Source organism: Desmodus rotundus, chromosome 5 (genome assembly GCF_022682495.2).
Source record: "Desmodus rotundus isolate HL8 chromosome 5, HLdesRot8A.1, whole genome shotgun sequence".
Classification (NCBI taxonomy): Eukaryota; Metazoa; Chordata; class Mammalia; order Chiroptera; family Phyllostomidae; genus Desmodus; species Desmodus rotundus.
In genome coordinates this window covers 24018068-24030397 of record NC_071391.1, presented here as the reverse complement: position 1 = coordinate 24030397, position 12330 = coordinate 24018068, and the positions used below count along the sequence as shown (strand labels likewise).

Sequence of the window (12330 nt, the reverse complement as noted above, 5' to 3'; positions counted from 1 at the left end):
ACGAATCTCGGAAGTACAGCAGCAATCTGTAACCTACTTTAGTTTTTTTTTTAAATATGTACATTTACATAGCCAAATATCTTTTATGCTTTTACAAGTAATTGGGAGATTATATGAGTCTTTAATTAAAATAAAGTCAGAAACTTTGATGTTATTTCCAGTGCTTTTTACTCTATAGAAATTATCAGGTATCTTTACAATTTTCACAATTAATCAGTTTGCCACATTTCATAAACTGTTTGCCAAAACTACTGTGCAGAAAGGAGTAAGGCCACTGTTAAATATAACTTATTTTCTGTTAATAATACGATTAAAAGTTTATTCTTGTGCTAATACTTCATGAAAGCTTTTAAAATAGAATTACATTTGTAGTTAATAACTATGATACAAACCTATCAAAATATGACAAATGAAATATATGAGTTTTGAGATTTGAAATCTACATCTTTTTTTATACATATCTTTTATATTTGGAATTCATTAGTTTTCCTCTGCAAAGTGGAAACAATTTTTTTAATCTCCCACAAACTACCTTATTAAAATTCCTATAATGTTGACAAATATTACTGGGTGTTAAATGGGTTACCAATAAATTTTAAGATTAAATTAAGGAAGGAAACGCTCCTTGAAATAAACAAATGTCAGGTGGACCATTAAATACACGAGACTTTGCTTATCTCCTACTAGCATGGAAGACTAATCCCATCCTTAAACCTCACAATTTCTATTATTTGCGTAATTGAGAAAGCCCTACCTTTTATATCAATGAAATCCTAAATATTTGAGTTCTAACAAAAACTCGCTTTTATTATTTTAGATTCAGATATTTAGATACAAAGGCTTAGTCTTCTATTTATAGATAAAAGGAAATCTGACCTTTCTTGATTAAGAAACATTGTCAGTAGCCTTTTTTGAGTGCTTGTTCATCTGAGGGTCCCTGAGAGCAGAACTCGTCCCAGTTGAGTTTATCCAAGAAATGAAATGATAGGAGCCTGCTGGCTGTTACCTAATATTCTTCTTAACGGGAGAACCACACGGTCATTCTTCATCTCCCACTCATTCTCATCCTCACAACCAATTGAGCCACACCCCACCCCCACCCCAACATTGTTCAGTACTCAGCACAATGAATCATTTTCAAGTTGACTCATTGTGAACTGTCTCCCAGCTGTTGGAATGTCTGGCAGACATTTTTGTTTGGGTGAAGAATAACTGGCTGAAACCCAACCTGGATGAATTTGATATAATGGTCTTTGGCTAAAGAAATATTGAGAGGACCGTGTTTATGGCCTCTGAAGCCCCTGTTATTCCTGGAGGAGGACCATCCCCTGTGGCACAGAACTGAAAGTAAAGAATCAATCTGGATTATTTTCTCACCATTGAGTGAAAAATTGCCTCAGAAGAAACAGGCATTTCCTCATTATGTTTGCTTTTCTATACTTGGTGCTCACGTGATTGAAAGTGTTAAAGACAATGAAGAATAATTATTTTTACTTGTTCCTTTTAAGAGCACAAATTCAAAAACTGAAGCGCTCTGTATATAACACATATTCTACTTATGGAGGAGTTTCAAATACTGCGTTCGCCCAGGTGTGCGTTCGCCAGTCATTTCCCCGTGATGTTTAGTGACAGAGGCTATTATGTATTTCATGCTGATTCAGGTAACATTGACCCGCCCTCGCTTACTTTTCTTTTTTATGCAGTCTTCACAAGAGGACTTAAGAAACAGAGGGATACAAATAAGCTGAGTAGTCAGTGGTGTTTTCAGAAAGTGAACAACTTTGATATATTTGGACTTTTCTCTAATGGGACATAGATCCGACTAATAGATTTTCTTAACTGTTTTACATTGGTCATCCTTTTTTAGTTTTAAGATTAGTTTTAAACTGGTGGACATTTCCAGTGTATGAAGTGAGAGTTTTCAAATTATAAAATGTTTATAAACAATAAGTGTTTTCAACTTACCTAGCTCTTAATAACAACATTTTTTCTAGGATGTTATAGTTTATAAAACATTTTTCTCACCTATCAGCCTGTCGGACTGAAAGAAATACTGAATTTCCACTAAATAGAATAAATTCGAGGAAACTTATATGATATTTAATCATTGTATTTTAAAGACATGAAATTCTAAGTATTTTAGAAGTTTTGCTACTTAAAAGGTAACTTTAAAAGATGTATTGTTTAACTATACTTTTGGTTCATATCAGGGTGTGTTGGGAAGGAAAGGGTACGCTCCTAGTCTAGTGCTAGTTACCTACCATCTCTTCTTTGCCTGTATTGTTATCCCAGAGCCCAACAGCTGCATCTGGAGGGAGAAAACGGGGGACTCCAGAGCTACCCATGCTGCAGCCTCTTAGTTGGACCTTTCTCTGTTTCTAATGTGACAGAGGACCTCAGCTATTACAGGGCTAGGACCTGGTCCCAGGTGACAGATGACAGTAGGGCCTTGCCTTGTACATTTTGCTGCAGTGTCTACTGCTCCTGAATCCTGGGGTCTGTCAGATTTTCCAATGGGCAATGACTAAAGTAATTTGAAAAATAATAGCTTATCAGCATAAAGGTAACCTTGCCCAACAAGAGAAAAATAATTAATTTATATTTTGTACCAAAACTAAAGTGCTTTGACTTAACATAGCCTACCTACGTGGGCTGGAATTTTCAACGAAGGGCATAGTTTCATCCAGTTTTTGGCCTGTGGCAGCTTTCATTTTTAAGTCATTTCTCTCACTATCTTCATGGTTGGTTAGCTTTATAATTTGTCATTGAGATGGCAAAATGGCAATGTATACATATTATATTCTTAAACATAACATGAATGTTTTTGTTTCCTTGTTTTACAGAATAAAGCAATTACTGCTCGTATTACAAACTTGTCAGATACAGTAGTTCATCTGGAGTCATTTTTTGGTTCTGAGAGAGAAACCAACCCATTATATAAGGATTATCATGGTAAGCAGCACCTTTATACTGAGAAGAGCGTGTCATGGTTGCTTCTAGGGTACCTGGAAGTACCTAGTCTAATCAAGATACCTATTGTCAAGTAGCATGAATTTTATTTTATAATATATCCGTTAAATGTTTTCTATTCCTGACAAGTCTTCCATGGCAGCTTGTGAGCAAACTACATTAAGACTGTAGACTACATCAAGACTGTAGCCTTCACTGGTGTGGCTCAGTGAGTTAGGTGTCATCCCACAAAGCATAAGGCCACCCATTCGATTCTCAGTCAGGGCACATCCCTGGGTTGAGGACATGTGAGAGGCAACCGATCTATGTTTCTCTTGCACATCAGTGTTTCTCTCCCTTTCCTTCTCTGTCTCTTCCCCTGTCTCTAAAAATAAATAAATAAAATCTTTCAAAAAACAAAACAAAAACAAAAAAGGGAGTCAAACCCTAGTTCTAAGGTACACTTTGTAGTCCCAGTGGCCTAAACTTGCCGTGAAATCAGTCATATGTATTAGCTGTGTTTGAAATAAGTATATTAATTTCAATAAAAACAGCTTTGCATGAGGATTTATACTTTACAAAGCTTAGCTGTATGGTAAATAAAAAATAAAATTTATATTGCATTATGTTTTAAAAGTCTTAGTCAATAACATTTTCAGAAAGTGAGCATCTGTGATCATATTTGGACTTTCCTCTGTCTACTCTTTTGTTGTCAGTTTGAGTTAAGAACAAATTTTAGAATATCCCTACCAAGGGCACCCAACTAGCTCAGGTGGTAGAGCATGAGACTCTTAAAATATCGCCACCCTAGTATAAACACAGGTCAGTTAATCAGACTTTTTAACTTCCATGTTTTGAAGCTTTTAACAGCATTTTAGTCATTTGGTTGATGTAGGGATTTTTTTTTCAATAAAGATTCTTACATAGAACTATTGCAATAGGAAAGGTTTAGTAATTGTGCATGTGGTAGATCTAAACTGAATACAGAGTGTGACAAACATACCTGTTTGTCACAGGTTTTTACCTGTTTATCTATTCTGAATGAATATTAACTGTTGCTATTACTGTTGTGGGACCACCGCACTGACTTGGAGACCTCTGGTCCAAAGACTGAACAGCTCATTTGAGCTCTCCTACAAGGCTGTGATTGCAGGACTAAGGCAGTTTCCAGAGTCCACACACACAAAAAGATTATAATGCTCTACATGGTGATCATCACTGCTTTGAAGTCAGCATACAACCTTTAAAAAATAAAATAGCACCATCTACCAATCAAGTATTTTTTTTAAGCCCATAAAATATAAGCTGTGAACAAAACCTACATAAAATCATTTGCCTCGTGATCTCCTACTTGTTTAAGTTTGCATCTGGTATACGCACAGACCCTATATGTCATTCATTTAATATAGCACTGTCGTTATGATCGGAAGAGAACTATTAAGATTAAAGTATTTCTTTTTTTATTGAGCTACAATTGACATATAATATTGTATGAGCTTTAGGTGTACAGCATAGCGATGTTACATATGTATATATTGAGAAATGATAACCACAGTTAGTTAACATTCATCACCCCACATAGTTCCAGTTTTTATCCTTGTGATGAGAACCTTTAAGATCTACTCTCTTAGCAACTTCCGAATACACAATTCAGCGTTGTTACCGGTAGTCACCGTGCTGCGCATTATATCCCCAGGAATTACTTACTGTGTAAATGGGCAAACCCTTTCTTTAATCTATTATTATTTCTCTTTTCTATTAAAACAACTCAAATATTACTTCAATAAATTTTATCTGAGTATCATTTATAAGTACTATGACCCTGTGAATTTAGTAAAATTGCATTTTATATTTTTTTTATTTTATTTTATTTTCTTAGAGATAGGGGAGGTGAGGGAAAAACAGGGAGAGAAACACCAGTGGGTGAGAGAAATATCAATAGGTTGCTTCTCACAGGTACCCCAGCCAGGGACTGGCCTGCAACCCAGGAATGTGCCCTGACCAGGAATCAAACCAGCGACCTTTCGACACTCAACCAACTGAGCCACACAGATCAGGGCTATATTCTAAAAAACTTACCTGAAGACATTTCAAGGGTTAAAGACTGACGTTTTGTGCTGAAATCTCTGAATTGATAAATTATTCTGCAAAAATTAATAGTTAGTTCTGATGACCGGTAAAGTTTCTATGATAAGAAAGACCTGATGAACCATTCATTCACTCTGTAAGGCCTCCTGATTCAATAGTTAGCTAAACAAGAACCTGCAAGGTTAAAATGAAAAGTGTTCAAAGGAAAGTGTGGTGTGCTTATTTCCAATATATTTTACTCAATATCTCTGCATGAGATATTTTTAATTTGTATCTAAAAACTTGTCTTCTTAATATAATACCTTTTGCATTTTTTAATTAAAAATAAGCCAGATATTTTATTGAGTTATTATTAAAGGGGCCGTTTCTGAAGTAAAGCACCTAGCAGTTTACCCCTTTAAGCTAAAATGAATACATACATTACTAAGCATTCAAACACCCACAAAGCTCCATGCTAGAGAGCATTTCTATACATAAGATTTATCTACTTTGTTCACAGCTGGGTTTGTCGTCTTCCCCCATGTTTAGGGATCAGTGTCTGTGGGATGGTGATTTTTCAATATGGGCTGAGTCAGGCAGAGAGACGCACTGAGGAGTCTTCGTGTCTTCATCTGTGGGAAATGACCCCTAGTTTAGTCAGAAACTGCATTAAGCTGCACAAAAGCCATCCAGTGCCCTTGTCAGAAAAAAAGGAGCAAGTGTTTCTCCTGCAAGAGGCCCAAGCTCACGGTTTACCTAGCACTGTTAGAAAGCTTATAGCAGCCACGTGAAGGTCTGACACGGTACCGAAATGAGTATGGTGGGATGGCATACGAATTAACTTGTGATCCTAGAGTACTCTCTAAAATGTAGTTTTCTTCAGTGGTTTGTTCAAGCCATTAATAAGGTACAAGATGAAATACTTTCCACGAGAGCTTCGCTGGTTATCAGTAGTAACCCATAAACCTTGTTTTGCTGGCTGCTTACTGGTGCATTTAATAAAATAAAGATCACCCAGTGGTGCCGTGGGCAGCATGCAAGGTGATAGCCATATTTGCTTACTGTAAATACAAGAGAAAATCACACACAAACCGGCTGTAGTTTTGACAAGTATTAAGATCCCCCTTTACATCTGTACTTCTGTACCGAAGTGCAATTAGTTTTCCTCGCACAAGGATTTCTGTTTATCTTATTCTGCTTGATTACTTGAGTATAATCACACCGTTTGCTTCATTGCTCCTGGTAGTAAGCTCCAGTTTTAAAAGGGGAGGATGGGGGTCGGGAAGATGGCGGCAACATAGGTGGGAGCAGAATTCACTTCCCCTCAGTGCCAGGGAAATACCTAGCTGATCTGAGGAGCAGAGCGAACAGCCAACAGTACTCCAGCATATACGAAGATTAGAGACCAAAGATAGAGGACACTGAAAGATCTGACGGTAAGAAGAGTGCTCAAGGACAATAAGGTCCCCGGGACCCGGGACCGCGCGGTACAAGGGCTGCAGAGGCGCCAGCTCTGGCGCAGGGGCTGCTGCAGGAGTCCTGAGAGAGGGCCAGGCTGCGCTGTGAGCAGCCAGGTGCTTGATTGGACCAGGGGGGCTTGAAAAGGAGGAATTTCTCAAAAAGAAAAAGAAAATAGAGACACTCAGGGGCTAGTTAGAGAACTCTCGGTGGTGGCCGAGGCCCCTGGCGCCCCTCCCCCCTCCGCCCCTGGACTGCGAACGGGGAACGCGGGATAAGCAGCACCGGCGCTCACCTGAGGTCCGGTTGCGCGCGGTAGCGCGCGCGCAGATTAGCAAACGGGGCCCGTACATGAAACCCCGGAGGGGCGCCCACACCTGAAACCTCCGAGATCTTTTGGAGCAGAGACTAGCTGCTCCACCCACAGACCCAAAACCTCGGAACCGAGGACCGCGTGATTCGGTCCCAGGGCGGCCCCGCCCACCCGAGAGTCTCAAGCCCCGGACAGCTGGATCGGGCCCCCAAGCGTAGAGTCTCTGGCTCGGCGGCGGGCTGCGCGCTCACCAAGCGTAGGGCCGGCTGGATGCGCACTTCCCAAGCACAAAGGGGCTGGCGAGAGACGTAACACCAAGGCGGCTGAACCAGCAGTTTGCGGCGTGCCAGCCTCCCTAGCCTGGGCGGCTCGATCGGTCGGCCGGCTGCGCGCTCAGAGCCCAAATAACGTCACAAACCCGAAGCGGCTGGATTCCCCTGCTGCGCGCGCACGCGTCCGGAGCCAAAGCGGCTGGAGCGGCCACTCGAGAGTCCCAAGAACAAAGCTGCTGGATTGGCTGATCAACGGCCTGATTGCCTGCCAGGGACCACACCTACAAAACAGTGAAGAGTGTGACCCAGGAAGGAAGAAAAGTGAAACCAATCCTTCCAACCACCGCCTCCCGTTGCACAGACAGGACAACAGCAGAAATAACCTGAACGGTTTAAAGCCAACAGAAGATTTTTTTTTTTTTTTCCCCTTTTTTTTTTTTTTTTTTTTTTTTTTCCCTTTTCCTTTCCCCCTGAACTCCTTCTTCCTCTCTCTCTCTTTTTTTTCTTTCATTCCTTCTTCCTCCCATCCTTTACCATTTTTATGTCTTCTTCCTCCCTTCTTTTATCTATTTCTATGTTTTAATTTTTGTTAAAATTCCTTCTTATCTTGCCTCCGATCTTTCTTTAATCCTTCTTCCCTCCTTCCTCCCTTTCCTCCTTTCCTATTTCCTTTTTCCCTCCTTCCCATCTTTGGTTTTTTTTGTTTGTTTGTTTGTTTGTTTGTTTTTTCCTTTTCTTTCTCCCCCCCTTTCTATTTTTCCCACAGGTGCGACAACAAAACCTGGAGTGCTGAAAAGACTAGAGTTAGACCGTGTTAAACACATAAACGTCAGCTCAAGACCAGTGAGCACAGGAGAGTAAGGAGACAACACCACCGAATCCCATTGGCATTCTACCATAGAAGTTCATATCATAAACCCAGGGATTCAGAACAAAGCAATTTAAGAAGCAGAGGCCAACAAGAAGAGCCTCACAAACAATGGGAAGACAAAGAAACAATTCCCAAATGAAAGGAAAGGAGGAAGTTTCAGAAAGAATACTAACCGAAAAAGAGGCAAGTCAACTATCAGATACTGAGTTCAAAGCAATGGTCATCAGGAAGCTCACTGAGCTCTCTGAGCTCAAAGAGAACTACCAGAAACTACAAGGAAACTACAATGAACTCACTGCAAACTATATCAACATGAAAAAGGAAATAGAAAATATCAACAAGAGCCAAGAGGAAATGAAGAATACAATTTCTGAATTGAAGAACACAGTAGAAGGAATTAAAAGCAGACTTGATGAAGCAGAGGATCGGATCAGCGAGCTGGAGGATAAAGTAGAAAAAAACACCCAGAAGGAGCAAGAAAAGGAAAAGAGGCTCAGAAAGAATGAAGAGGCAATAAGGGAAATGCAGGACAACATGAAACGTAACAACATCCGTATAATAGGAATACCAGAAGGAGAAGAAGAAGAGCAAGGGATAGAAAACCTGTTTGAAAAAGTAATGATGGAAAATTTCCCTAATCTGAGGAGAGAAAAAGTCACCCAAATCCAGGAATCACAGAGAGTCCCAAACAAGAGGAACCCAAAGAGACCCACTGCAAGACACATCATAATTAAAATGGCAAATTTCCAAGACAAAGAGAGGATCTTAAAGGCAGCAAGGGAGAAAAAGGAAGTAACATACAAGGGAGCCCCAATAAGGTTAGCAACTGACTTCTCAATGGAAACGCTCCAAGCCAGAAGAGAATGGCAAAAAATATTCCAAGTAATGAGAACCAGAGGCCTCCAACCAAGACTACTTTACCCAGCAAGGCTCTCAATCAAGATAGAAGACCAAATAAAGAGCTTCCCAGACAAAAGAAGTCTAAAAGAATACAGCTCCACCAAACCAGCTCTGCAAGAGATGCTAAAGGGACTGCTTTAAGGAAAGGAAGGAAAAGAGAAAGACAGAGGAACACAGGTAGGAAATAATGGCAATGAATAACTACCTATCGATAATAACCTTAAATGTAAATGGATTAAATGCTCCAATCAAAAGACATAGAACAGCTGAATGGATAAGAAAACATGACCCACACATATGCTGCCTACAAGAAACCCATCTCAGGACAAAAGACTCACACAGACTGAAAGTGAAGGGCTGGAAACAAATTTTCCAAGCAAACGGACAGGAAAAAAAAGCAGGGGTAGCAATACTCATATCAGACAAAATAGACTTCCAAAGAAGGGCCATAAAGAGAGACCCAGAAGGTCACTTCATAATACTCAAAGGAAGAATCCACCAAGAAGACATAAACATTATAAATATATATGCACCCAACATAGGAGCACCCAAATACATAAAGAAAATCTTGGAGGATTTCAAGAAAGATATTGACAGCAACACAATTATAGTAGGGGATTTTAACACCCCACTATCAAAAATGGACAGGTCTTCCAAACAAAAGATTAACAAAGATATTGTGTCACTTAACAATACCCTAGAGGAAATGGACTTAACTGATATATACAGAGCTTTTCATCCCAAAGAAGCAAAATACACATTCTTTTCAAGTGTCCATGGATCTTTTTCAAAGATAGACCACATGATAGGACACAAAGCAACCCTCAACAAATTCAAGAAAATTGAAATCATATCAAGCATCTTCTCTGACCACAAGGGTCTGAAACTAGAAACCAACCCCAAGGGTAAAAACCCAAAACACTCAAAATCATGGAGACTGAATAGCATGCTATTAAACAATGAATGGGTCAAGAACGAGATTAGGGAAGAAATCAAAAACTTCCTGGAAACAAATGAAAACGAACTCACAACAACCCAAAACCTATGGGACACAGCTAAGGCAGTCCTGAGAGGGAAGTTCATAGCAATACAGGCCTACCTTAAGAAGTTAGAAACAGTTCACACAAACAACCTAACCCTACGCCTACAAGAACTGGAGGAACAACAACAAAGACAGCCCAGAGCAAGCAGAAGGAAGGAAATAACCAAGATCAGAGCAGAACTAAATGACATAGAGACTAAAAGCACAATTGTAAGGATCAATGAATCCAGAAGCTGGTTCTTTGAAAAGATAAACAAAATCGACAAGCCTTTAAGTAGGCTTATCAAGAAGAAAAGAGAGAGGATCCAAATAAACAGAATTAGAAATGAAAGTGGAGAGATTACAACTGATACCACAGAAATACAAAGGATCGTAAGAAATTACTATGAAGACCTATATGCTAAGAAATTTGAAAACCTAGATGAAATGGACACATTTCTAGAAAAATATAATCTTCCAAAACTGACTGAAGAAGAAGCAGAAAACCTGAACAGACCAATATCAGCAAAGGAAATTGAAGCAGTCATCAAGAAACTCCCATCACACAAAAGCCCTGGACCAGATGGTTTCACAGGAGATTTCTACAAAGCATTTAAGGAAGAACTAACCCCTATCCTTCACAGACTATTCGAAAAAATCCAAACTGATGGAAGACTCCCAAACTCTTTTTATGAAGCCAACATCATCCTAATCCCAAAACCAGATAAAGACACAACGAAGAAAGAAAACTTCAGGCCAATATCACTGATGAACATAGACGCTAAAATTCTCAACAAAATATTAGCAAACCGCATCCAGCAATATATTAAAAAGATCATCCACCATGACCAAGTGGGATTCATCCCAGGGATGCAAGGATGGTACAATATTCGCAAATCAATAAACATAATACATCACATCAACAACAGCAAAGACAAAAATCACATGATCATATCAATAGATGCGGAAAAAGCATTCGATAAGATACAGCACCCATTTCTGATAAAAACACTCAGCCAAGTGGGAATAAAGGGAGCAGTCCTCAACATAATTAAGGCCATATATGAGAGACCTACAGCCAGCATCACATTCAATGGACAAAAACTTAGAGCTTTCCCACTAAGATCAGGAACAAGACAAGGATGCCCTCTCTCACCACTCCTATTCAACATAGTATTGGAAGTCCTAGCCACAGCAATCAGACAAGAAAAAGCAATAAAAGGCATCCAAATTGGAAAGGAGGAAATGAAACTGTCACTGTTTGCAGACGACATGATAGTGTACATGGAAAACCCTATAGACTCCACTCAAAAACTACTCGACCTAATAAATGAATTTGGCAAAATAGCTGGATACAGAGTCAATACCCAGAAATCAAAGGCATTCCTGTACACCAACAACGAAACTGCAGAAACACAAATCAGGAAAAAAATCCCATTCGATATAGCAACAAGAAAAATAAAGTACCTAGGAATAAACCTAACCAAGGAGGTAAAAGACCTGTACTCAGAAAACTACACAACACTGAAGAAAGAAATTAAGGAAGATACAAACAAATGGAAGCATGTACCATGTTCATGGATTGGAAGAATTAACATCATCAAAATGGCCATACTACCCAAAGCAATTTATAGATTCAATGCAATCCCTATTAGAGTACCCATGACATATTTCACAGATATAGAACAAACATTACAGAAATTCATATGGAACCATAAACGACCTCGAATAGCAGCAGCAATTTTGAGAAAGAAGGACAAAGCAGGAGGTATCACAATACCTGATATCAAACTGTATTACAAGGCAACGGTAATCAAAACAGCCTGGTACTGGCATAAAAACAGGCTCATAGACCAATGGAACAGAATAGAGAGCCCAGAAATAAACTCAAATCTATACGATCAATTAATATTTGACAAAGGAGGCAGGAGCATAAAATGGAGCAAAAACAGTCTCTTCAACAGATGGTGTTGGGAGATCTGGACAGCTACGTGCAAAAAAATGAAACTCGATCACCAACTTACGCCATACACGAAAATAAACTCAAGATGGGTAAAAGACTTAAATATAAGCCGTAACACCATAAAAGTCCTTGAAGAAAACATTGGCAGGAAAATCTCAGACATTCCACGCAGCAACATCCTCACAGACACATCCCCTAAAGCAAGGGACATAAAGGAAAGAATAAACAAATGGGACCTCATCAAAATAAAAAGCTTCTGCATGGCTAAAGAAAACAGCACCAAATTACAAAGAGAACCAACAATATGGGAAAGCATATTTGCCAATGATACCTCAGACAAGGGCCTGATCTCCAAAATATATAAAGAACTCACACGACTCCACTCCAGGAAGACAAACAACCCAATTAAAAAATGGGCAAAGGACTTGAACAGACACTTCTCCAAGGAAGACATACAGAAGGCCCAGAGACATATGAAAAGATGCTCAGCATCACTAGCCATCAGAGAGATGCAAA

At 39.4% G+C, this 12330-nt stretch overlaps 1 protein-coding gene across 2 annotated transcripts in view; it reads left to right on the top strand.

Annotated features, from left to right (window-relative positions):
• Positions 1-12330, top strand: part of ELP4 (elongator acetyltransferase complex subunit 4) — a 200721-nt gene that overhangs the window by 82281 nt on the left and 106110 nt on the right. For both annotated transcript variants that reach the window (XM_045194051.3, XM_024559012.4), the window contains one exon: positions 2844-2952. In XM_045194051.3, coding sequence (XP_045049986.2) covers positions 2844-2952 — 109 coding nt within the window. The remainder of the gene's footprint in view (positions 1-2843; positions 2953-12330) is intronic.